Source organism: Macrosteles quadrilineatus, unplaced genomic scaffold (assembly GCF_028750875.1).
Source record: "Macrosteles quadrilineatus isolate MER2022 unplaced genomic scaffold, UCM_ALF_1.0 Scaffold_6__1_contigs__length_79288215, whole genome shotgun sequence".
NCBI lineage: Eukaryota > Metazoa > Arthropoda > Insecta > Hemiptera > Cicadellidae > Macrosteles > Macrosteles quadrilineatus.
The window spans coordinates 28,226,631-28,253,802 of NW_026542599.1; the positions used below are offsets into that span (position 1 = coordinate 28,226,631).

The 27,172-nt window shown below is 34.7% G+C and overlaps 1 protein-coding gene across 2 annotated transcripts; it reads left to right on the forward strand.

Moving 5' to 3' along the window:
- The first annotated feature begins 1,837 nt into the window (after positions 1-1,837).
- Positions 1,838-19,851, forward strand: LOC128996966 (protein adenylyltransferase Fic-like). Of its 2 annotated transcripts, XM_054422529.1 has the most exons (8): positions 1,844-1,884; positions 2,235-2,390; positions 6,675-6,871; positions 9,788-9,967; positions 11,462-11,628; positions 13,633-13,729; positions 17,003-17,256; positions 19,045-19,851. In XM_054422529.1, exons 2-8 carry the CDS (start codon positions 2,312-2,314, stop codon positions 19,214-19,216), a joined length of 1,146 nt encoding a protein of 381 aa, XP_054278504.1. In that variant the 5' UTR covers positions 1,844-1,884; positions 2,235-2,311; the 3' UTR covers positions 19,217-19,851. The 2 variants fall into 2 exon arrangements, with proteins under 2 accessions (XP_054278503.1, XP_054278504.1); XM_054422528.1 differs by having other exon boundaries at positions 1,838-2,390.
- The last annotated feature ends 7,321 nt before the right edge of the window (positions 19,852-27,172 follow it).

Here is a 27,172-nt window from a genome sequence, read left to right on the forward strand (position 1 = left end):
ATGCCCATTCGCATTCCCAAATCCCTCCAAACAAAACAGCTGTTACAGCACCACTTGCGACATTGCCATCTCGATCGGCGGCCGTGAATAAAGTGACTAGCTTTAGCACTAGACTGACTTGACTTCGACTTGAGTTGTGTCGTGTCGTGGTCGTCGTCGTACTCGTCCACTTAGAGATGTACCAAACGATTACTTTCCAGTACCAGATACAACCGATACTGGTACAGCTGAGTACCTGATACCGAGTAGCGAGTACTTTGTACTCGCGATTACTTTTCGACACGACTCCTACCTGTGTCTGTGTACTCGCGATTCCTATTTGAGTACTTACTTGTACCCAATTCCACAACTCAACAACTCCCGAGTACAATGTACTACCATCAATATGGATACTTTTAACAGTTTTACTAGGCCAGAGGCCTACTAACCGAGTCAATTGTATAACTAGAGAATATACTATTTGTCGGCTCTATAAAACAAAAATATGTTTTTACGAATAAGTTAAATTTATTTCTAAATCCAGGAATTGAAGTAGGCCTACGGGTTCTTTATATTATTATTAAACGTTTGTCGTTTAAACATGTAACAAATATTTTCTTTTTTGTCTGTAGTTTTAAAATCTAGAGAAGTGTGATTAGAAACTATCATCAGACTTTTAGACTGTACTCGATACTTGTAACACTGTTAGAGCAACAGTAGACAGTCTGAGTCAACACTTCGATACAAAGGAATCGTTTATTACTTGTACTCGTCTAGTACTTGTACTCGTCTGGTACTTGTACTCGTCTAGTACTACCCGTAGGGAGTACACGAGTAATCGCTAACCTCACTCGTACATCTACAAAACTAGATACTAAAAGTAATCGCGATTACTTTGTATCTGGTACTCGACACTTTCAGTATCTAGGTACTTTTGGAATCGCGAGTACCTAGTACAAAGTAGCGACTACTGATACTTCGACCCACCTCTACGTCCACTCGTCCGCAGGCTCCTGGCTGGTCAGCTGGCGCTGGCTGTTTTCTGTTTTTCCAATTCCCCAACGTCTGGCACGTGGCACGATCACGATGGCACTGGCACTTTCAATTTCAACATTTCAACATCAACACGAACACGTAATGTTTTAGAGATGGGAATTATCGTTCACTTGGTGGAGTCGTTCACTCCGGAGTTATTGAGTTGTCGGAACTAGTTCCGCGGAGTAGTTCCAACTCCGTTTAGAAGAGCGCTGAACACCGGACTATCGGAGTGAGGAGCGCTTCCATTCAGACTCACTCACTAACCATTTTGGTGCAGCGCTCATAGTTCCAGTAGTCTATCGTTCCTCTTCGCATCACCTCTGGATGATAGTTCCTGGTTCCATTCCAGTAATCGTTATTGAACAAGCGGAATGAATAATTATTAATCTAGGCTAGGATAGGACCATAGTTTTTGTTTTTAGTGTCCGGAGTGAGAAATTATGAAACAGTAGGGCAGTGAGTGAGTCGTTCCAGTCGTATTCTTGTGATGTTAGGTGTTCCGCTGCTCCCCTCTCATTAGTCGATTACTGTTCATTATAGCCTACATTCATTTTAAACAGATTTTCTAAAATTTTAAATATTTATTTACTACAACAACTTTTAATTTATTACATAATGTATCTTAACCAATGACGGTCTCTTGACTATCTTTAGTTCCGAGAGGAACTAACTCCGATCCAAGAGCCGGAGTTGGACTTGTCGTTCCGGAGTTGGAGTAGTTCTTTCGGAGTAGTTCGTTCCGGAGTTACTCACCTCTATAATGTTTACACAAACACAACAAAACGTTCTTCCATAAGTGCTACAACTGAGTTCACGCATTAATCTTTATATTTAAAAATAATAGGAAGTGCTAAAATTGATCATTAGGTTAGAAGTGGTTTTCCTGAAAGTGTTACATCATCATGGTGTTTAATTAATTTTTATTTGTTTAATTACTACTATTTCTAAACTAAAGTTAGGTTAGGACTTGGTATGCCTGAAGTTCATTTTATCACCAACTTATAAACTACATTAACACTTCATTTTAGAACCTACAAATATAATGGTTTTACAACAGTGGTTTGTCATAAAGGGTAATGAAATAAGAAGTGTGTGCCAACAAGCAAGTAATACTTGTTCATCATTAATGATGAATGATGTTAGAGTAATGAAGGCTGCATTTCTATTTGTATTCATTTTAGGCATAGTTTGTTCAGTGTTTTTAACTCTGTTCTTAGACCATTATAGGACTTCAAAGAGGTCTATAGAAGATAATAAGGTTAAAGTTTTCCTTCCTTACCCCTCAGAAAACCATATGGTAGGCCTAAACCACCCAGATAATCCGACCGAGACTCTTGAATTATCAGTGAGAAAAGCTGATGTGGAGCCTTCAGGTAAGGATCTTTTTAAGCATTTTTGGCGTACATTTGAGCAGAGAACCTGCAATATTATTGTAAGTTTAAGATCTGCTAACTTTATGTTCTACCGGCTGCACTTTAGTTTACGTCCTACACTCGTTCGAATGAATATATCGATCGATATATCGATTATTTAGTTCGATATATGAAGTTTGGTTAGTTAGGTTAACCCAACCTAACTAACCGAATGATAATTGATATAATATCTATTATTTTTCATTCGAATGAGTGTAGGACGTAAACTAAAGTGCAGCCGTTCTACCCACTATTTCAACTGTGCAAAACAGTCTGGTGGTAAGATGTATGTATCGGAGAAACGCTGGCTTATAAAGACATTTTTATTTATTTAGGCTATTTGTTTGTTTATTTAACATGAATTAACAAGTCCACTCATTATAACCTAAACATTACCTTCTATAATCTAACTTGATTTCAAAACACTTGATACAGTCACAAATCCATGTATAACCAACATGACATAGGCTACCTTCCTCACAAATAAATAAATCAGAACTGATAGCTCTGCAAATGATTTGTGGAACAATACTTTCAAAATGATTAGCCTAGTTCCGAATGAATTTATTTCATTGTGACTGGAGCTGCTATAAACAGCTTTTTGCTCTCCACTCCACATATAACTTACTGACTGATCTAAACCGCCATAATAACTCACTATCCGAACCGCTCGATGGACTTTAAATTCATAGGCCTAATCTTTTACTTCCTTTTTTGGTTAGAACTCTTTCTGACAAAAACTGATTTAATTTTTTGAGTTCAGCGTGAAAAAATGTAGCCTAAGTAAGTTAGACACATAAAATAGGCTAGTGGCCCTATATTCATCACTAGCATGTAAAGTGACTTTTCAACCCAAGCTCATGTTTAGGAAAATGAGCGAGGGTTGAAAATACATTTTTTGTCCTATTGATGAACTGAATTATATAATTATTAACAAACTAAGCTAGATGGGTAACGTAAATAATTATCAGGTAAAGATAACCTTTCAATTTGACTTGCCCACCAGCTTGTTTTCAATTCTGCTAATGAAAATAAGCAGCTGTTTAGTAAGTGATTCAATCATTTTGTCCATCACAATTGTGTTTCTGTACATTATACCATCGATATGTCGAACTTGACAAGAATGCAACAATAAGCTAAAACCTTACCAGTACCTTCTTAATAAATCAATCGATAAATAGGCCTAATTTTGATCCATGTGATTGCTAAAATCAAACCTCACAACTAACTGTTTACAACGGCTGATATTTACTCCCTAATGCTAATGGTACTTTAGACCTGCAACGCATGTACCTACAAATAAAACGGTTGTTTTTGCTGCAGTATGACGAAAATAAATTTCTATTCGGTGAAAGCAGTCTATTCAACATTTGCTAATCCGTCCATATTAATTGATAAAATCTTTACTTAGGCTATCTAATTAGTAATATTTAGCCTATTTATTTATTTATTCATATACCAACGGTCAAACCAATACATAAATATGACAAAAACTTTATAAGACTTAGGTTATAAATAGACAATTTTTGAAGCAATTTAAGCCAACTTGAAGTAATATTCAATAAATAGATTAACAATAAGTTTATGACAGCAAAAAGATATAAGATATAACAAGATTATATCTTACAGCCTATAGACTGTAATTGATCAGATTTGTTTCGATAACACATAGGCCTAATGGTACGTACGTTACATGTTTTATTATTTTTTATCTTCATACTTTAGTTAATTTATGATTGAAAGCATTGTATGATATTTTATCCATGTTTTACCTCCTGGATTGATAAAGAGTAGGTGTAATACTAATAATAGCCTAGGTTAAATACCTTTTTTACGTCTTCAATCATAGTCGTCTTTTTCCGATAACTATAGGCCTACTGTAGTTTTGGGGCAATCAGCCCCACTGTCAAATCTTCTGTCTTGTTAATTACTACAAAATGTTTCTGGAGGTGGATAAACTCCTCCTGTGGCTAATCAAGTGAAAATATACTAATGCTACATTAAACTAAATTGACCCTCAAAAGGTGGCCAGTCACAAAAACTTGTTTCTGATGAAAAAACAACTAACTTACAACATATATAACAATAAAAAGATCAAGTACATAGTGAAACTTAAGTTTAAAAATATAAACACGCTGAAAAGAAGAACTGTTAATAGACCTATATTACAATACGGTACTTACAACCTTACAGCTAAACAGAGACACAATCAAAACACTGAACTGGGATAATGGTCACAAACTTAAATAGAATGAGGCAAAAATTCTACATAGATAAACTTGCACACGAAAAAGGAAGTTCACAGAAAAAAATTACTTAGGCTAGCGTTGTGCGGACCGGTTCACTTGATAAGTCAGTGAACCGGTCCGCACAACGCTATTAATTTTTGTTTAGGCCAGCCAAAAGTATTACATTTGAAATGTTTTGTGTAAATATAAATGTTTCGTGTGACAGTGTGTGTATGTACTACATGTGGCATACAACGACCAATGCTTTTAACAGTAATTAACAAGGACAGAAGATTCCGAAACTAGTCATCGGAAAAAGACAACTAGGATTGAAGACGTAAAAAAGGTATTTATCCTAACCTATTATTAGTATGATATTTATTATAGACTATAAGCATAGACTAAGCAACACAAGTAGACTCCTCATCCCATTGTAAATTTTGAAGCTTGTTTTTTGCGTCTAGTTCATGTACGTCCACACTGATCGCTAGTGTAGACAACATTTTGTTTCTATTATTTTAGGGCTATTTTCATGATTTGTGCTTTACTATTTGATTATATAACTAAGAGACCAGTTATTGCTTATGATTATATCGTTTTATTAGGTTAAACGAGGTTTTAAATGACTGCAATAACAAGAAACAAATTGTAAACAAAACATAACCTCTATAGTTGGACGTACAGAACTAACAATAAAATTGGCTTCAGCTGTTCCATTAGGATGACTAATCTACTAAGGGAGTATGTTTTATCTATGCTATAAGTTACATATGCTATTATTCGTTAAATATTTATAAAGATTTTATGTTAATCGGGAATGTGAGCTATCATCATGCCAAATTTCAGCCCAATCCGACCAGTATTTTTTGTGTTTACTTGTCACAAACATACATACATCCATACATCCAAACTTTCTCATTTATAATATTAGTAGGATTATTGTTAGTCCACATTAGCACAGATTTTTGTTTGTTGTAAAGTTATTCTTTATTAATTAATTAGGACAAAGTCCTGTTGTATGTTTGGCTTGACCCTTACATATCTTGATAGAGAATTGTTAATGTCAAAATTCAAAATTGTAAATTGGTTTGTTTGGACCGTTGGTAGCAAATAAATAATTCACATGTTTCAGCTGATCGAATAGCGTAAATAAACATTTCAAGTAAATTACCGTACTTGCAAAATGATATAATAGATGGTTTTACAAAAAACTACTGAAAATTGAGTGATTTGTATATTTTTCCTGTGTAGTGGGTAAAAAAAAACCTTAAAATGACACCTCGTTTAGGCCTATTAAAATTGGTGAAGAGTTAATGAAGTTATGGTGTACTGAAAAAAGTAGCCTACTTGAGAAATTATAATATATATAGGCTAGGTATTTAGATGTTATTTTGTTGTACAATGGAGTTGGAAAGTTTTGCCATTGCATGGAATGCAGATTGACTTTTATCTCATTCTAAGCCTACAGTGGGATAGGATGTTTTAATTATTATTTAAGTATACAATGAAAGTGTAGTTAAAATTGAAATAAACTAGGGTCTTTAGATAAACAAAAGACAGGGCTGTCCGAAGGGGGGGGGCAACCGGGGCAAGCTGCCCTGGGCGCAGGGGCTGAGGGGGCGCCGCGCAGCGGCTATCTGTATTAACAAATCAGTATTAATAAAATCTGCGAATGCGACTATTACTGGGAGGGAGGGGGCGCCACAACCACATTTGCTCCGGGCGCCACCAACCCTAGGGACCCTGACAAAAGAGCATTTACATTGGACACAGGTTGATTTGTATTGTAGGTATTTTATGAAAGCACATTTCACAAATTACCTTATTTGACTTAAAAAATATAAAGAGAAGATATTGTACGACAGAAAAATTATGACATGCCAGGGGACTAGTTACATGAGTGCCTAAGAGTAGGCCTACTATCAAGGCCTATCGTCTCATCAGGTTGCACTATGGAGTCAGGTAAAAAGTGTATTGGTAGTATGGCATGAAACTGAAGTTATTCAAACGATTTTAGCATCGACCACAGAGGCATTAAGCTCACTTCAAGTTGCCTTGGAATTGAGAAGTTTGGGAAAGATTGATAAAGCAATGAAACTGTTGGAACATGCTTTAGCCCTTGCTCCTAACCATCCAGATATTCTCAATCACTATGGAGAAATGGTAGAAGAAGTGAACAAGGATATCATCAAGGCTGACCAGATGTATTTTCAGGTAAGCCTAATTTTTGATGATCTTACAAAATTATTATTGACAATCCTACCATTATAGTCGGTACTCAGAGAAGGGCAGCTTTCCTCTCTTTCCCCCGATGATATCAACCGTGTCGAACAACTCCAGATTGTCTGACACGCAATCCTTCCACGTCGGCCAATCTTCTGCTCCTCTCAATGGTTTAAATACCTTTCACACATTTCATTTGTAGAGGTGGAAGAACTCGATAGAAAGATATTTAAAAAAAAATACTCGTGAGACAGAAAATCACATCGGAAGAAATTTTTTTCACCATGTACGTAGTAGACTAGATTTCCCAACACTTTTCTGCACATGCTGAGGAAAACGATGCTGAGGACAATAATGTCATGAATTATTCGCAGAGTGAGGTGTTTAGAGAAAATCTAAGTTACAGTATAATTTAAACTGAATAACAAATTCAAACGATAGAACAAGCAAAAGCATTTCTCATTAACACGTTCGCTGCGGGCCACTCACCGGTGAGTTTTCTAGTTCTTTTCTGCCATAGCTCACCGGTGAATGCCAGCTTTGCCTACATTCCATTCAATTTCTGCGCAGCAGCGCACCGGGATGAACGGGTATTTTTATGTCTGTGTTTAGCTAGGAATGGGTGTTTTATTGTGGTGTAGGTTGTTAGTACATTTTCCCGTAAAATCCCCTTCTGGTAAGCTTAGATATCAACTTTTTGTCCCGTCTTTCTCCCTACAATTGGCAATACAATGGGACCGGCTAGTTCCAGACAGTGCTGCTATCTGTAAGTGTTTTAGCAATCGTCGTAACACAGCACATCACCGCACGTCATTTACTATGAATGAAAGAATGACTAAAGTGCTTTATTTTTAAATAAACATTCCTCTCATACGGTAACATAAGCATAGGCCTACACTTAACCCTTTGAGTGCTATGCGACGATATATCGGCGTTTACTAAAATATCTAAGGGATATAGAGAGGAAGGTTATTTTATCAAAAAGTAGCAAAACGGCCATTGGTAACCTGCATGTTCATAGGATACTTTAACAACCACTTAGCTAAAAGATTCGCCCAATTCGATGATTCGAGGTGTATAAACCAAGGATTATGAACACCTCACTATGCCCCAGTGGTTGTAGTATATCGCTCGCTACAAACACACAGGTCGCCAATTATTTGCCACACAGGACAGGAATTGAACCCGAACAAACAAATGTCACTGGCCAAGTGACACACGCCCTAGCACACAGCTGTCTGTGCTTGGAGACTGAGGAGTCAGAAACCGGTATTTAAGCTGAAGCCAACGATTGCGAACAGATAGCGCTACAGCAGGTTGTTCACTGCGTTACAAGGTAGCAGCACTAGTTAGTCACAGACTATTTAGAAGATATTTTTCAGTTGAACCACAATTGTGTTACTGAGTGTTTAATCTAGCGTCTTTGTTTTATGTATTAATTTTTTAATATCTGTGTTTTTAATAGTCCATGTAAAACCATCACATGACCACATCCATTGTTGCATTCAATCATCGCGAATCTCCTCTCATAACAATACGTACTCATTTTTTCTCTTAATAAATCAACCTCTTTATATACATTTTCTCGACTTTTTCCTCTCCAATATAATAACACCGCACACTGAGACTTTGCTGCAAAAAACCATTTTTCCTAAAATGGCTATATTATAATAACCTTATCAAACTAAATCAAGGTAAAATTCAATATTACATTGTAAACTAGATGTCTTTCGATTTTATGAGATTTTGCTTTCAAACAATGCTATCAGAACATTGCCTACATTTTATAAGAAAACTTGGAAATATACAACGAAAACAAAGTTGTATTTAATGTTTACTACAAATACCCAGACTTTTCTTTGTTATATATATTTGTTATTGTCTTATTATTCAAAATTAGTCTAATTAATAAAATAGTGACAACAATAGGCCTACAGTTAAAATTCAACAAAAGGTAATGGAATTAAAAGGCAAACATAAAAGTCTTACGAAAATACAAATTATTGGCATAGCATTGAACGGGTTGATTAAACAATGGTCCACGACCGTCTGTTTGGTTGGCACACCTGTTATTTTGTTTATCTAATTTTCAAAATTATTAGGTTTTAATAGGTGATTTTTTTTATGCATAAATAAGTCTATAAAAATTACTATGCATATTCAATATATAAGACAGGCTGACAAGTTTTTTGACATAAAACTGTCGCACGTCATTTATTATTCGTCAGACCGAAATATATGAAAGCCAAACGGGTTCGCTTGACGCTGCGCCGCACTGGGGCTACGCCTGACATTTGGTGGGCCCCAGTGAACGTGTTAATATTTACAAAACGTGGAACACAATTGAACCCATAAGACAGACAGCTGCTAATATAAATTAATATAATCTGTAGTATGACTATGACTAATAACGCAGGTATTTTCATAAAAGGTAGGTATTTTCAATTTTTAGTACTAAATTTCAATCAAATTTTTTTAGCCGTTTTTTTATGGGTTTTTATAGAAAAATCACCATTAAAAATTAAAATTTCCTTCTAAAAGAGCCTGAAGTTACCATGCATATATGTACCGGTACACACAAACCCACACAACCATCACTTCAAAAACCACTGTTTTTGTATTTTTTTGTACATCCACCCAAAACTCAAACTCAAAACACTTTGACAAAAACAATTCTTTCTTCATATATGGTAGAAATACTAATATAGGGGTAGAAAGTAAAAGTTATACAGTTAAAAATCTTATAACCTGTAATCAACTTATAACATGTTAGTAGTCCTAATTTTAATTAAAAAAAATTAATCATCAATAACAAATTGAATTGAAATCTCTACTGTTATTTTTCCATATCAGGATGGTTTGTTTTGTGTGAATATCTGTGACGAGGTAAATTTTTCCATACGGTAGGCCCTGATGCAGTTCCCGGAACACAGGGTGGCACGTGCCAACCGCCAGCGAGTCAAGCGAGCCGTAGAAGAGCTGGATGGTGCGGCGCTGCGCCGGATTGACAACAAACGAGACACTGTAGCTTCAATTCCAGACTCCAACCCAGCACTTCGTCGTGCCAAACGGGAAGCATATTTCCAGGTGATTTTATATAGTAAGAAATACCTTGTAACCTTAATGCAATTACATTGAGAAGTTTCTCAAATGAAATTTCTCAAAGTGTATCCTATAAAACAATCAGTCCATATTGTAGATTATTAAAATATTGAACCTTTTTAAAGAGCATGGATTGATTTTCAGAAGCCAGTAAGTGTATTTTTATTGTATCTATAAAACTTTATACAATGATCTTTATTATGTTTCCATACTTTTCTTACAGTCCTGAAAGCCAAAGGGTGACCGTAAAAGATTGGGCATTTTAAAAATAAGCATTAGGCCTACTAATTTGTTTTTGTATAAATTAATTGTAACTTTTTTTACATTGAAGTATCTGTAAGCTCTTATTATTTAAGAAACAGGCTACTCTACTTACTACAAATAGTTGGATACACTTTTCAGTTGTCTATTAGCCTACTTATGGAAAACCTTTCAGTCAGGTTCACAATGTTCACTCTCTTGCTTGCAGGTTTCAATCCTTTCCTTAAAGTCTTCCCAACAGCTCATGGCACTATTAATTGTTCCCACTTCCTTGTAATTATTGCGTCCTTCAGATCCATCGTAAATCCGGGATTGATAACCCATCTGAAAATTGTTCTTAAGATGGGAATCATTCATGGGGTCCAAGTAGGAAGTGAACTGGTAAAAGTAGCTGCGCTGCCGTGATAGACTTGTAATTTGAACACATAAACATTTATTTATCCATTCACCAATTCAAAGGCAATGCACATCCTTTGTTCTTGTAGGTTAGATGTTTGTGTCACCCTAAAGCATTCCTCCACCTTGACACACAAATGTCTTTAGGGGTTCTGCTTATCACTAACACTAATGTTTACACATACGCCCCTAGCTACTTCCACCTGTTGCTATTTTGTAACATCCCCCTGCTCAATCTGACAGACAGGCAAAGCCTAACAGCTGTGGGACGCCCAATCCTCTCCTCTTCTCAGACTTGAGTTGCGGCCTTAACCTTCTTAGGGCCAGTGCCGTACAGTCCAGCCTAAAGGGTTTGGAGGTTTACATCTGGTTTTCACAGAATCTGCATTGGATTGTCTGTGACTTTCCAATGGTTCTTAGGTGTTTCCTTTTAGGACTATGCCCGGGTTGTCATCTCACTAGCAATAAATTAAAAAAAAACAAAGCATTCTTTTACTAAATATTTGTTAGTTTTGTATTATACGAAGGCCACTTATTTTACAGCGCACGGCAGTTAGGTTGGGTTGGGTTATCATAAACATTTTTGTAGAAATTTCCTCGTTTCATTATGAATCAAACAATATCAGATGAGTCATAAACAAATATGATAACCCAACCTAACCTAACTGCCGCAGCGTGCTGTATAAGGGTGGCCTCCGTAAATACAAAAGTACCAAATTAGTATATTCCTTTAAAACAATCCAAAATATTCTAAAATTTGCAAAATAAAATGATAGAATACTATTGTTCATACTTACTAATAGAGACAATTTACTCGTGCAGCATATTTACCACACTGTTGGAATCGAAGGGAACACAATGACTCTCTCACAGACTCGGTCAATCGTGGAAACTAGAATGGCTGTTGGGGGCAAAAGTATCATGGAACATAATGAGATTTTGGGGCTCGACGCTGCCATGAAGTATATCAACTCCACGTTGATCAACAAGTAAGTTGGTGGATTAAATAAATTGAAACTTTAACAATCAAATTATCACGTAAGGAATATTAATGGGGCAGTGAAAATTTAAGAAAAACTATGCAAGTTTTTTGACACTGCATTATTATCATATTTTGTGAGAGGTTTATTTTCATTAGAAATTGAAATAGTAGTTGTAGGACCATAAAAAATACAACTAACGTTTGCGTGTACAATGGTTTTTAAAACTGCTCCAATGATTTCCTTCAAATTATTAGAAATATTTTAGTTTTAGGCTAAAAACAATATTTATTTATGATAGGCTCTGTTCTGGAAAAATTGGTTTTTTGTTCTTTAATTTAACTTTTAATGATGTTGGTCTTATGGATTGGCAAGTAGCTACAATAGTTATTTACAAAAATGTTTACAAAGGAATTGTAACATAATGCTTATAAACCATCTACAGTAGTACACCTTGCAAATTATTAAATACAGTAGGCCTACAAAAAATGTTAATTTGAATCAAAATCTTTGAGCATCTATAAAAGAGAATGTTAGTTTGTATATATATTTGGCAGTGATAAACTCAGACACCACTGGACCGATGGCCACGAAACTTGGTACATGGTGCATGGAGTTGCTTTATACGCCAACAATTTTGTGATAACTTTCAGGGCTTAGCCCTGGGACTGTCTTAATTTACTCATGTCAGGATTTTAGTTAGATTATTTACTAACAAAACATAAGAAAGTAAAATTTAAAACAGTTAATGTAAATTAACGGTGTTTTGTTCTGCTATTTAATTTTATTTGTTTATATGCAGATTTGTTTCTTGGTGCCATGTAGTTAATAATTTAGACTTTTATTTATATACTAGCTGGCCCGACAGACGTCTTAAGTAACAGAATTCTTTAGTATTAGTAAAAAACAGTTAGGCCTAACTTAATTTGAATTCCAAATACTGTAATCCTTAAAGTCATGGTTTTGTTAAAAGTTAAAGTAAAGTAATTTTAGTACTCTTTTTATGTATTTAATTAGCAGTAAGCAATTTTGAATTTAGCTCATGACTCTATTCAAGTTCATGTAATGTGAAACTATAATGAATAAAGAATGTTTTGACTTTGACTTTGACGTCGTCCTGTCCTAATGTGGTTTTATGTCAAATGCTCGTTCATTTTCAAGATGAGCTCGTTCGCATCACTCAATCACGTCCTGGTTGAAATTCGTTTGCTACGTTTACTCACCTTTAGGTTGGAGGTAGTTCGCTGCGCTCACTTGCCATCAGGTTTAGCTCGTTCGCTACGCTAACTCGCCTCCAGGTTGATGTTTGTTCGCTACGCTCACTCACCTTTTGGTTGCAAATTAGCTGTTGTCATAAGTTTTAAAAATAATAGTGCTGCACCCTGTTGGTAAACGTATTAACATTTTAATGCCATTGAACATCACATAATCAAATTTTTTAGTTGAACCAGCTGTTAAGATTCTTTAATTCCATTTAAATATAAGTACTCATAAGGTTAACATGGGAAATTCCAGAGCCACTGGGGCAGAGCCCTTTTGACGGATCTGCACCAAACTTCACACAAACCATCCTTGAATAATGCATAATAATGCCTGAAAGTTTCATTATAATCTGTCAAGCGGTTTCGGAGTCCATAACGTTCAAATATATACCCACAAACAAACTTCCTCTTTTATAAATATAGATTTTTATATTTTAAATGCAATACACTATATAAAATGCTGGTAATCTATATTATGTAAAATCCATTGTATGTCGTATGTTTGTCCTTTACCAAGCTGGCCATCCGATGTTGATGAAACTTTGAAAAGTTGCTCCATATTTGACCGGTGATGTTTGTGTTAAATAAAATTTGAAAACCCCATCAGGGCTCTGCTCCAGTAGTCTTTAAAGTTCCCATTTTACAGTATCCTTGAGGGGAAACGATTTTATACATTTGAACAGATGAATACTTTTGATTTTTCAATTATTTGTTGTCCGAAACAATCAAATCAAATGTAGGGTTTTTACAGGATTGGCAGTATCACTGTTGAAGACATTTTGGAAATTCACAAAAGAGTATTAGGTTTTGTGGATCCAGAAGAAAGTGGCATGTTTCGCCGCACACAGGTAAGATTTATTTAGGAAATTTAATTATTTTTTAACTGACTACCTCTAAGAGTTGTTTATTTAAAAACATTTTGTCATCGAAAAAAAATACTTCATCACCTCTGAAACATAAATTAATTAAATTTAATAATATACAGTATATAATATTAAAAAAGAATGGTGCAAAACTAAACAGTTGGTATGTCTGTTCCCGTAAATTCAAACAGCTGATTGTTACACCAGTGGAAATGGCGTGTTTATAAGTTTGTTTTGACAAGGTTATGTTTTATCTATGTTGCTTAGTTGTGGACTACTACGAAGTCTTTTAACAAACTTGAAAAATATTGACAAGAATCAAAACTATCATGGCAAAAATATCCGACTAAATTTAGGGAGGAGGCTCTTAATCAGAACTGCATAGCTCGTTGGATGAAGCAATTCAAGACAACTGTATGTTTATGTGGAAGAGTTTGGGCCGTCCTCAGACTCCGCCAGTCGCTGTGGACAGAATCGAAGCTACGTTTTCTTGACAGTCAAAGCTGGTAGAAAACTTCATATTCCGCAGTCCATGGTTTTACACAAGCGTTTGAGAGGTACCTGTACAAACTTCAGTTATTACAAGCTTAGACAAGCAAAAAACTGAGATTCTTTCTATGATAACTTCAATTCTTGTTGATATTCTTCGATTTTGTTAAAAGGTTTTCAAATAACTCAAATAAGCAACTGAGACAAATCATAACCTTGTCAAATCAAAGTTAAACACGTCCTGTCCATTGGTGTAACAATCAGATATTTTAAATCACAAATACCCCCGCCGCAGCAAACCTGCAGACTAAGCGAATTTCCATTTGATTTACACTGAAATGTCTACTTAAAAATATAACATTTATTCCCGATTTAAATAGAATTAGTTTAACAAGTACTTAGGTTTGCTGCATCAGGGAGGTAAAACTGTTTTTTTTTATGTTAATAGTTAGTAAGAAATAAAAACATTTTTCAAATTTGATCAAAATATGTTCATAAACAAGCAAACTACAACAGTTTACTTATTCTCCATAAGAATAACATGGGAATTTTAAATTTACAATTTTTTGGAATTTTCTCTGTAACCATTAGGCGCATAATAACGCTTCAATATACTAAATTATTTGTTTTTTTAAGCTCTACAAAATGGTTTGGAAAGAAATTGCTAAATTTTATGTTTTTTGGGTCAAAAATGCGAAAAACCTATTTTTACCCCATAAAACCCCCCGTAAACCCCCGTTCCCATGGTCCGATCATGCTGGATCGCGAACTCGTTCGAATAAACGTTGGTTTACACGTTTGTACCGAATTTCATCAAAATCGGATCATTTTTGCTCGAGTTATAGTGCTAACGGGCACATATATATATATATATATATATATATATATATATATATATATATATATATATATAAATATAAATATATAAATATATATATATATATGAATTTGAACGGATGGTGTTTTTGGTCTCTAGGGACCTCGAAACGAAAAAAAAAATCGGTCCCGCGTCCAGGTCTTACCATGAGTACTACGGTAATAGCTTATTCCCTATATGGGAAATTCGCTAAAACGGACGTACCAACTGTCAAGTTTTGCACCATTCTTTTTTTATTAACACTGTATGATTGTTGCTGAGAAATCTCATAGACAATTGCAATGATTACCAGTTTGTGTGGCTAAACATTTCCAAGCGATTGTTGACCCAATAAGTTCCAAGATACATTTTTAGCACTTTTTGACACACTATAATTGGACCCAGCTGTCTTAAGAAAAAGTAATGCTTATTATTGAATCGACTGCCTGAAGCTAGATCCACAAATTAGGACTGGGATGTACAATTGTAATCTGGATGGTGTCATTAGATTAATTTTTAAATAATTATACAGAATTCATGAAAGGTTGTGTATTTCTATGCCCTACACTTACTAATCTCATCATCAAGGGTAAGGTTATCAGTAGATAGTAACTTTTCCCTTAAGCTAAAATCTGAGATGCCAATTACTATTCTATCTCTAATCAAACTGTTTTTTAGCTGCTCAAAATTACAAGAATTAGCTTGGTTAACCAATTTTGTAAAAAAATCTTCAAAACTTTGATGGGTTTGTTGGGTGATTTTTTTGAACAAAAATCGCTTAAATAGGCCTAGGCCTACTTCATTAGATTTACCAACAAAAAACTCATCAAATCGTTGAACAACTTCATCTAATTCAATATCTTCACCATCAATAAAACCAAAACTGTTTTATATATCTATAACATCTGGGCCTAAACTAGACATAAATGATGCTACCTGTACTGCATTTGATTTCCTATCAAGGCCAGAAGCTGTGTAGTACCAGTTCCACTGTTGCTTCCATTTCTTCCAAGAAGGAGCCATCTGAGTACTTGAAACCACAAGAAATTTGGGTGGTTTTACATTATTATCCTTGTCTTCTGTATGGATATCATCATCTTCCTTAAAGTCATACCTTTTATTTCTATTCCGTGTGGGTTTCGGCACCATGTCATTAGATTAATTATTAAATAATTATACAGAATTCATGGAAGGTTGTGTATTTCTATTTTAACGAAAACTTAATCAAAATATCAAACAATAACACAAAACATATGTTGAACAATTACCATATGTTATTAATATATTAACTACTACTGTCAGATGGTAGCTCACTTTCCCGGTTCTCCTAACCAATATTATTTCCACATCTGGACACATTGAGCGCGTTCTGGGAACATGCACCAGTGCAGATTTACCGGTGACTCGGTACCGCCACGGGGCAAGAGTCTTGGTATCCCAGAACGGTTAGTCACCGGTTTACGGTACACATCGGATTATAATTTACACATCCACCTACTATTTACTGTATAATATTTAAATCAAACAATCTTACACTCACAGAATAAATTATTTGAAAATTATTCATTTATTACGTAATATAACCCCCTCATAGAATAAATTATTCACTCATTACGTAATATAACCTATAAAACTGATTAACATTATTTGATGGACCCGCCATCTTGCCGTAGCTGCATACTGTTGTCCAAGAAACTGACCAATCAGAAGCTGCCGGTGTATTATGCACCGTACAATTTCTCCCGTGCATAAATCTTGCACCGGTGGAGGAAAAAGAGGAAATAGCTGTCTGCTAGGTTAACTCACTGGTCTCCCAGAACGACACTTTTTTTGCACCGGTGCGGCACCGGTGCATGTTCCCAGAACACGCTCAATGTCAATATCTCCTATTAACTGTGTCCCCTGCTCCATAGGTTTATGTCGGAGGTCACATTCCCCCGCGGCCCCGACACATTCCCCCGCTCATGGAACAGTTTGTAGAATGGCTCAACTCAGATGCAGCATTGCGTCTACACCCTGTACAGTACGCCGCACTGGCCCACTACAAGATGGTACACATTCACCCGTTCAACGACGGCAACGGTCGCACCTCTCGCCTGCTGATGAACCTTATTCTGATGCAGGCGGGCTTCCCTCCAGTTATTGTACTCAAGCAGAACCGTCATAGGTAAGTACTGTATACATTTATGCATGTAGCTGAGTGGTATTAGGATTCGCATAAAAATCATAGGGTCGTCGGGCTAGTCCTGAGAAAGGACTGTAGGTGAAAATATTTATTTATGATTCCTTGTACTAGTAGATTAGATTATTATGACAGTGAAACATCAGTGTGTGTCTTGACTCTTGAGGGATGTTGATGGAAAGATGAGTGTTGATTGGATGAAGAGAGTTTTGTTACTGAATAAAATGAGTTGGTTCTTTAGCCAGGATATTTATTTAATGAAATCCTAACGAACAATGATAGCTGGTTGCACTTTTAGAATTATCAAAAACTAAAGACTTTTCAGGATCAAATCGCTATCCTTCTGATTACCAGGGAAGCACTATAGCTATATTAATGTACGCTTTAAGTGACTGCTTTAGAGTAAATGGCCTCTCCTTGAACATGGACAAGACTCAAGTAGAATGTCATATGGAATACTTGTCTGGGGAAATTCTTGCCATGGTAAGATGAATTTTAGGCTTCAAAAGGAGGCACTAAGGATAAAGTACCCCGAAGAAGTCCAAGCAAAATCAACTTTCAGGCTTTTAGCGTTTTGACATTTTATGACCTGTATATTTTAGAAGCATTATTTTGGGTATTCAACCATTTGACCATTTTCAGGGAGGGTCACACAAACCATAGGTATAACACTAGACATAAGAACCTAATTAAGCCCACTAGCCATAAATTATCACTATTTGAAGCATCACCTCAATTTATTGGACCAAAATTGTATAACTTGATTCCTGATAATTAAAAAAAACATCGCAAATCAAAAAATGTAAAGACAAAAATGTAATTACTAACAAAAACATTTTATTCTTTAAATGAATTTTTAAGTGGAAATTGGGCGGGTTAAGTGTTGAAATTATTTTATTTGGATTTTTTACTATTTAGATTTAAGTATTATAATGCATTGATTGACAAATGTCCTGTCATTTAATGATGTAATGGCATTATGTAAATAAATAAAAAAATAAATACTAATGGCATTTCAGGGGGAAAAAATTAGGCTACTCTGACGTATAAGATCGCTAATTGGCTTCAAAGTTATTATAGGGTTTCCATCAGACCAGGTCTTAAGTGAAAGATGTCCTGCTATGAGGAGTGTTCATGTTAGGTTAGAGACAATCACAGCTGGCAAGTTGAGTGGGAATACTATACAGATCTAGAAATCCAAGGGTCGCTAGTCCGATCCTGGAACAGTCACTATTCTTGAGCTTTTAATTTGGCCCTGGCTATGACATTACTGATCCTAGTTACAATGCTACGTTGCTTGGTTCTGTTCTTAACCCACCCTACAGGCAAATTTAGCTCTAAATATTTTCACAAGTCTAGTGTGTGTTAGTGTCTTGATGAAATTATTTACATTATTGAAATTGCATTAAACTACAGTCAAAAAATAATTTAACAAACTGGAGGGACTGAACAAGAAATTTGTTGTTTGGATGAATATTTATTGAGTGTAGATGAGCTGTTTTTATCGAGGTGGATTTATTTTTCTGGGGTTTTATAGTATTAGCTTGGTTACATTATGCAAAATTAGCTTGTTTACATTGTGGTTTCTAATCTATCTGAGCTTCTGTTATTTTAAAGATCATGGTGATTGCAAAATTTGTGATATAGGTTTCTTTTTCAAAGATTCTGGGCCGGTTTCAAATGTATGAAATTAGACCCCTTCAAACCAGAGGGATTAAAAATCATTGTTTTCAATTTTTTTTCTTAGTTTCAAATATCATTAAAATATTTCAGGTATTACAAGATGCTGGAACTAGCCAATGGAGGAGACGTGAGACCATTTATTCGTTTCATCGCAGAAAGCACGGAACAGACTCTCGACTTGTTCCTTTGGGCCACGGAAGAATATTCTTCTGACATTCCTGCTATTGAATCTTCAGCAAAAACCATTATTGTCGAAGAGTAAAGTATTGTGATAAGCCTAGTAAGTATTATTCTTAAAAATATTGTTTTGTTCATTAAAAGTTTATTTTTCTTTGTTAGCAAGTGTTTAGTTTATTTTTTCTGAAAACAGCTTTCCAAATCAACGTGTAGTTGAATTTTGAGAATAAGTTAATTAGGAAAGAATGTTTTATTACTTTCTCTCTTCAGTTATGTTTTACAATAAACATGAACCTCTAAGGACAATTTGCAATTGACAAGTATTTGTAATTTGTTTTCTTCATATGCAATTTATAAGGATGTAAATTATTTGTGGCTCAGTTACTTATACTCTGCTAGAGAATGTTCCTTTCTTTTGACATTTTGTATAGCTCAAGACTACCTGGTCTTTGAATGAAACAGGCCTGTGCATGCAGGGATATTTTGGCTAAAAGGCTCATGTGTTTATTGAGTATGTTTTCCTTGTGTTAAACTTATCATGTTAAACATACTAGGTTAAATGTAGTCAAATTGTTATTACATTAGTTCATTTTGAAAAAGGTGCTTGAACAGTAGTTTTCTACTAACATAAACTTAATTGAATGGAATTAAACTGGTCTGTTTCGCCATAGACAAATAGAATAAATATAGACTATCAGCAGTGCTGCGGTTAGCATATGTTCCGGCACCTACCACTAGGAGTGCCGTGTAGTTACGGGGCACATCACTGTAGCATCTGATGGTAGCCTACGGCTCCTGCGCTGTGCTCCTCGCGGTGTGCCCTGTAACTACACGGCACTCCTAGCAGTGGACACCGCAACCTTTCTTTGAAATTCTATATTTATTATAATTGTCTATAGTTTCGCACAATATATATTGCACAAAGTTTTTTTTAATACTGAATTGTTTTCAGTAGCCAGTGTAATCCATCACATGTTGATTTTTGTTTGAAAGGAAATTTTAACTGCTTAAAATATTTAAGATAGTACTCGTATGTGATAAATTTATTCCCACCTTTTATGTACGTTTTGGACTATTATAGCCAAAACTTGAATTTACAAATAGTAATTAAGTAACTTGTGTCAATATGAAGTAAATGTAGCTCTTATTATGTTTAAAGGTTATGTCTATTACAGCACAACTAACATAAGAGTAAAATCCCAACATTAAACTAGATATTATACTATGGAATTCCTAATTTCTTTTGCTAAAAAGTGTTTAGGTCTGCTAAACTAGGCTGTACTTTAAGCCAAAATCAGCATTACACTTTTTGGGTGTATAAAATAGTATATTTCATCACTAGGGCCTAAAGTGATTCTTTTTAACCAGAGGTCAAGTTGTACATGTGGTGAACTATATTTTTGTCATATTGTATCATTAATTAACAAACTAAACTAGAAATGGAAATAAGATAACCTCTCAAAACAGCTTCCAGCTTGTTTTCAATTCTGCTAAAAATAAGCAGCTGTTCAGTAAGTGATTTAATCATTTAGTTTATTACGATTGTGTTACAGTCATTGATATGTCGAGCGAACGACAACAATATACTAAAACCATTTAAAACAATTAATAAGTCAATCGATAATACTGTAATTTCAATCGATACGATTGCACTATCAAAATTTCCCTAGGGAGTAAAAATGCTTAGACCTGCAATGCACGTATAAAAAAACTGCTGTTTTTGCTGCGGTATGGGGAAAAAGATTTTAGTAAGTAAATCACTATACATGCACTACATTGTTTATTTAGATTATATTTCAATAAAAAGTCATATGACTGATTTAGGATTGTTTTTGCAAAGGGTTAAAGCTTGGTTAGGCTATAACCGGTCATAGTGTTGTAATTGTATTTCAAATCGAATCTAGTCTTGTCATATTTCATAACCCTGATATGTTATCTTATTTAAGGACTTCTGCTGGAGGAGTTCTCACCTATACTGTTTACTGTTCGAAAATGTCCCATATATGGACCGAATTCTAGGGTTATGTTGTGTGATTTTTGTATGAATCTATTTAAAAGGCCTATACTCTGATTTTCTCAGGTATGCTAGCTGAAACTTTAAACCCTTTTAAGGTCTTACATAGTTTATTTGATTTTTAAGGTGATATGACGGCCTTATAATTTGTTTGACTGGGACGGGTGGCGTCGTCCTGCAATCCAGCTAGTAGGAGGTTACGAATTGTGGATATTTATAGGCATGCACTGTGGATGCGATACTCCACAGTGGTTCGGATTCCACTATAAACTGTAGGTCCCTTAGTTGCCATTAGCTGTATGGGCTATTAATTAACTAGCCTATTAATTAACTATTAATTAAAAAGCTGTGTCTAAGGAATATGTAGGCCTCAGTCACTAACAAGACTACAAGATCGCGCCACTCATTCTACACTCATCTCCATTCATACTTGGCTTAAAATACCTACTTTGTATGGTCGCCATTTCATTGAAAAAGTATTAAAAAGTATTCATGTAAAAAAAAATATACTGTTTTATAAATAAAAAAAAAAATGGTTATTAAGAAAGTGTTTGCCAATTTATAGTTCAAATTAAATTACTAAAAGTTAATTAGGCAGCTCTGTTCAAAATGAATTTTTAATATTAAGCATAGCACATCAATTTAGGATAAAGTAAAAGTATGAAATAGAGTTTATAGTTCAGTTTATGAATTCTTACTTTCTCTGATTGTTACTGTAGTATGAGTTATTTGATAACAATTTTATGTTTATTTCTATGAAACAGTTCCTAGCGATGCTTATTATTTCTTTAGGCTTAATCCTTCTCCTTACTGTGATAAATTATAATGTAAATAAATAATGTTAAATGATCAGGATCCACAACTGCAATTCGTCATACAAATTTCTGGAAATATTTACTCCTACCTATATTAAAAAGTACTTAAATAAATAGTACATGTAATCACTAGAACCTAAAAGTAATCTGCTTGACCTAAGCTTAAGTGTACCGACCCGAAGCACTGAAAATTGTGAGAGAGTCGTAAAACACTTTTTTAAACTATATTTTTAGTAGTGATGTGTCAAAACCAAATCTCAAATCTCAAAACCATCAAAACTTGGGAAAAGTTTCGGTTTCGAGATTCGATCACCGAGTTTTGAGATTCAAAAGTTTCGAAATTGAAGATTTTTGCAGTGTTTTTTGAAACTGCTGAAATTATTTGTTGTCTTTATTATTTTTTTAACCCTCCGAGTGTTATTTGTCGCTGCAGTGACACATAACACACTTTGTGTAGTGTTTTGTGTCGCTGCAGCGACTCACAAACACTGTTTACGGCGAAGGCTCTATGACTGACAAAATCGGATTGAACTGGATCGAGTTAGGTATCGTTCTTTTCGTTAGATTCTAAGCTTTCTCCAGAGGTCTGTCTCTAAGCGCTTTATGTTCTCCGAGCCGATCGTAATTGTAGCAGACAGCTGACGTGCGTATTTGTAAACAGCTAGTTTACCCTCGGACCACTGAGGTAAAATTATAACAGGAGGTAGCACCGCCATGGCAGAAGTCTGTCAAAAGCGTGTCGCTGATTTTGTTAGGTTGGTATAGCAGCGAGTTTTCTTATCATAGCAATAACATGGCTTCTATAACTAGGTTGGTATAGCAGTGAGTTTTCTTATCCAATAACATGGCTTCTTTTCAACCCTCCGAGTGTCATGCGTCGCTGCAGCGACTCACGAACACTGTTTATGGCAAAGGCTCTATGACTGACTGAATCGGATTGAACTGGATCGAGTTAGGTATCGTTCTTTTCGTTAAATTATAAGCTTTCTCCAGAGGTCTGTCTCAGCGCTGTATGTTCTCCGAGCCGATCGTAATTGTAGCAGACAGCTGACGTGCGTAATTGTAAACAGCTTGGTTATCCTCGGACCGATGACTGATGTGTTTTATTACGTTTATCATTGTTTTAGTGTTAAAAATCAAAAGTAGTGATATACGTGGTGCATTATAAGAAGATTTAAGTGATTTTGAAGGGCTGGTTGATGATCCTGAAGAAGTAGGTAGTGATATTGATGTAAATTATCAGCCAGATTCCTAGCTATGGTTAGGCTATGCATTCTTAGCTAAACGCAATGTACTGAAATCTGTTTTTCACTCATAACTTATTTATTTGATAACTTACCTCACTATATGATTATATATTTGTAATCCTCATAAAACTTAGAACAAAGTGGCTATTTTCAAATATTTATAGGCCTATAATTTATACAAGTTCATTGAGCGCAAACTTATTTTTTTTTTGAAAATTTTCCAAAATATTTTTTTTTACCTAAAAAATTTTTTAAAACAAATGTTTCTTATGTTTTATATATAAAATTTAAGCCCATGATTTTCCAAACAAAATGGTATATAGAACAGTATAATTAACATTGTTTTTAAGCTTCTCAGATCCGTTTTAATAAAACCTTGCAAATGAGCTAAAAATAGGCAGACATTAAGGCCAAAACAAGGGACACTCGGAGGGTTAACTCACACCTCACGCAAACATGGCGGGTGGCGACACGCATCTTTGACATTCAGTGCTACCTCCAGTTAGATAAGTAAGCTCCCGAAATTAATGTCATCTTGTTATGTGATTTGAAAAACTGTGCCTAAGCTGGAAATTTGTATGGCTATGCAAAAGAATATCTTGATAAGAATGTAAATCACATGTATTATAATGTTATAGGTAAAGTAGTTATTTATCATATAATTCTCAATTATTTGTTGATGACAGTGTTGTTATAGTACCGGTACTCAAAAATGCATCTTCAAATATATCTTAAAGTTGGAAGTGAGACTAAGAAGAAGTCTTGAAATGCACTTAAAAGTGCAAAAGCCAGAAAAATAATTGTATCAGTTGTAGTAAACAATTATAAACATTTCAGTAAATTTTGTTTTTATTGCTTAGTAATGACTTCTGTAGAGAATTCTTAGATTGTTTCTGAAAATATATCATACGATATTCTATTTAAATTTTTAAATTATTTTAATAATGTAATAGTTTTGATTTACCTTTGCTCTAGAAGATGTAACAGCTGTTTTATTTTTATTCAGTGTTAAGTTATCCCCAACCCAAAGATGTAAAATATGAAGTTTTTCCAATATTTTTTGTAAGTTTCTAACTACCTGAAAGTATAATCATAGACTAAACAACACAAGTAATGTTTTATGGTTTAATCTATGGTATAATCCATAACTAATATTGAAGACAATTCCGTAGTCAATGGTAGCGCATATCATATATCCAAAGTTATATGGAATCTGATATTTTTCACATAACATGACCAAATAAATTTATTGTTATTTTTAAAGTTGCCTTTATAACCCTTGGTATCTGTTTCTTAACATTTTATTTTATTATTGTTTTGAACTAATGTCTGATGCCATTTGTCATTGGACTATCAATTAATGGTGCCATTAAACTAAATGTCATCTATATAGATAAAATTACAGTTTTGTCTGTACATTGCTTAGAATCGTGCAGTTTTTGGTTATTTTTACGTTTCATAGCCTAAGAAAGCCGAAACGAGTCTTATCTCAATTTCTGTCTGTATGTCTGCCGAAACGAGTCTTATCTCAATTTCTGTCTGTATGTCTGTTGGTTTGTCCATTCTGTGGTTCCGTCTATGACGCCCAAATGTAATTTTACGCGGCCTACTCCTAGAAAACTAAGAGTACCGATCAAGATTCTAATCATTTGTCTGTATTTACTGGATTGGTGAGAGTGTTTTTGGCTATAAAAACATGGCCTCGCTTCCTTGAAAACAAAATAACAAACCATCAAAACCCCAATTTTGTTCGATTTTTGTCAAATTTTCTCCTAATGTTTACTATTACATTTTATGAAATTACAATTAGCTGTTTGGATTAGTTCTCACTTCTAGCTGTCACTGATATGTTTACATTAAAAGTTGTTTACAAATACCGCAACCATTTCCGATCAAGTTTTGTTAGCACATCCAAACCAAGTGAGATTAAAAACGTTGTGCCTTACTTAACCGGTTTAATTAATCGCAAGTGCAACGATTGTTCTTGAGTTTTGATAACCGGGGAAAATACCGTTAAGCAGTGTTGTATTAGTGCTGGGAAACTTACATTTTTTTAATCATCGTCACCAATAGCTTACAAAAAAGGTTTCCACTCATTTATGGCGCTTCACGGACAGTTGTGTAAAGTGCAAAATAAAAAATCACAACTGCAGTGGGTGATCGAGGATGTTGCTGCGATCTTGGAAGATGTTTCTAATTTTGCTGTGATCGTAACAGAGGTTTAACTTACAGATGTAGCGAAACTTGCTTTTCCAATGTGTCACTTTTGGTTTCTACTTACTTACATTTCGACAACGATATTGGTACTTTTCCTACTTAGGAAGTAAAACTACAAACGTCCAAAACCTCAGATTTTTGCGTTTTTTGTCACATTTCCTCCGAATGTTTGCTAGATATATGTACCGATTATCATTTAGAGATTACGTACCGGTAATATTTTAAATAAGAAACCTTTGTTAAGATAAAGGTGGTTTCTTCAAACTGTCATTAATATGTTAACATTAAAAGTTGCTTACAAATAATCCTATTAATGAGAAATAACTTTGATTTTCAAAAACTTAAAAAAATTTTAACCAAGGGAGATTAATAACTTTGGTACTGCACCACATCAAGTGTAAGTTTTTTTAGCAAACCATAGTGAGTTTTTAAAGCTTTACGTTGTTAACGTTACATGTTACATGTTTTGTGGCCTTTGTATTTATTTATTTATATATTTGCCAACGGATTAACACCTATAATACAGTTTGTTTAGAAGGACAGTTTGAATTGGTCGTAAGTACTATATAGTTCTTTTCTTAAATGTTAACGTTGGTTTTTGGTACTGCTACTTTTCCTTAGAACCGGTGGTAGCAGTAAGAATTTACAAACACATCCACTGGGGGTTATCGTTATAGTGTTGCACCTTATTTCTTATTAAATTTAATTGATGTCTTACTGTATAATTTTTGCGTTTTCTGTCTGGATTCCAAAATGTTAGTTTATGCTATGAAAATGATAAAACATTATTGAAAGATTTTTTAAGCAAACCACTTTTTGAATTTTTAAAGCTTGGCGTTGTTAACGTTGATGTTTTGGGGACTGTGTATTTATTAGTGCGGAGTGTAGGCAATTAGTTTAACGTATCTAAAATACTAAAATGCTATGGAGAGTGATAAAAACAGGTACACGATATAGGAAGTGGCTGAGGAAGTAGTAAAGTATGAGCATATTGTGAGAACCGTCTGTGGCACTTAGATTAATGTATCTTCAATCCTAAAATGCTATGAGAGGGGAAGGAAACAGGCCCCATGACATAGGAAGTGGTGAAGGAAGTAGTAAAGGCTGGAAGTGCAGAGTGGAGGATCTGTCTTTGGCAATTACATTAATGTATCTGCAATCCTAAAATGCTATGGGAAGAGAGGGAAACAGGTCCACGACTTAGGGGATGGTGAAGGAAGTAGTAAAGGTGAGCAGTGTTGAGTGTGGGAATGGATTAATGTATCTGCAATGCTAAAATGCTATGGGAAGAGACTGTAGACTGTATGTTAAAATTATTACGAAGCACGAATCGATACATGTATCGATACATGCAATCGTTTACAATAGAAATTTACAACTGAGTTGACAACAGCTGATTTTTACTCCATAGAGGCTAAAAACGAATTTTACTCCCTAAAGAGTAAAAATGCTACTTTAGACCCGCAACGCATGCATTAAAAACGACTGTTTTTACTGTAGTTTTGCAAAAACAATATAATATGAACCCTTGATGACTCCGCTCATTTTTGTGGATGCCTCTGCGAACGCCACCTAGTATATTTGCCAACGGATTTACACCAATTATACAGTTTGATTAGGCCTAAAAACGATTATCATAACATTTGATGACACTATCAAAACTTACAAATAATTATTTTGTTTGTAATTTGCTTTGGTTAAAGCGTAGCAAATCCCCTAATTCAGTTCTATGTGTTGGTAACACATTA

Excerpts from the sequence above, each read along its gene's own strand:
- LOC128996966 (XM_054422528.1), top strand. The coding sequence starts at position 2,060 with ATGGTTTTACAACAGTGGTTTGTCATAAAGGGTAATGAAATAAGAAGT. Across the intron at positions 2,391-6,674 it reads AGCTGATGTGGAGCCTTCAG|CATCGACCACAGAGGCATTA; the intron begins GTAAGGATCTTT and ends AAACGATTTTAG. Across the intron at positions 6,872-9,787 it reads CTGACCAGATGTATTTTCAG|GCCCTGATGCAGTTCCCGGA; the intron begins GTAAGCCTAATT and ends TCCATACGGTAG.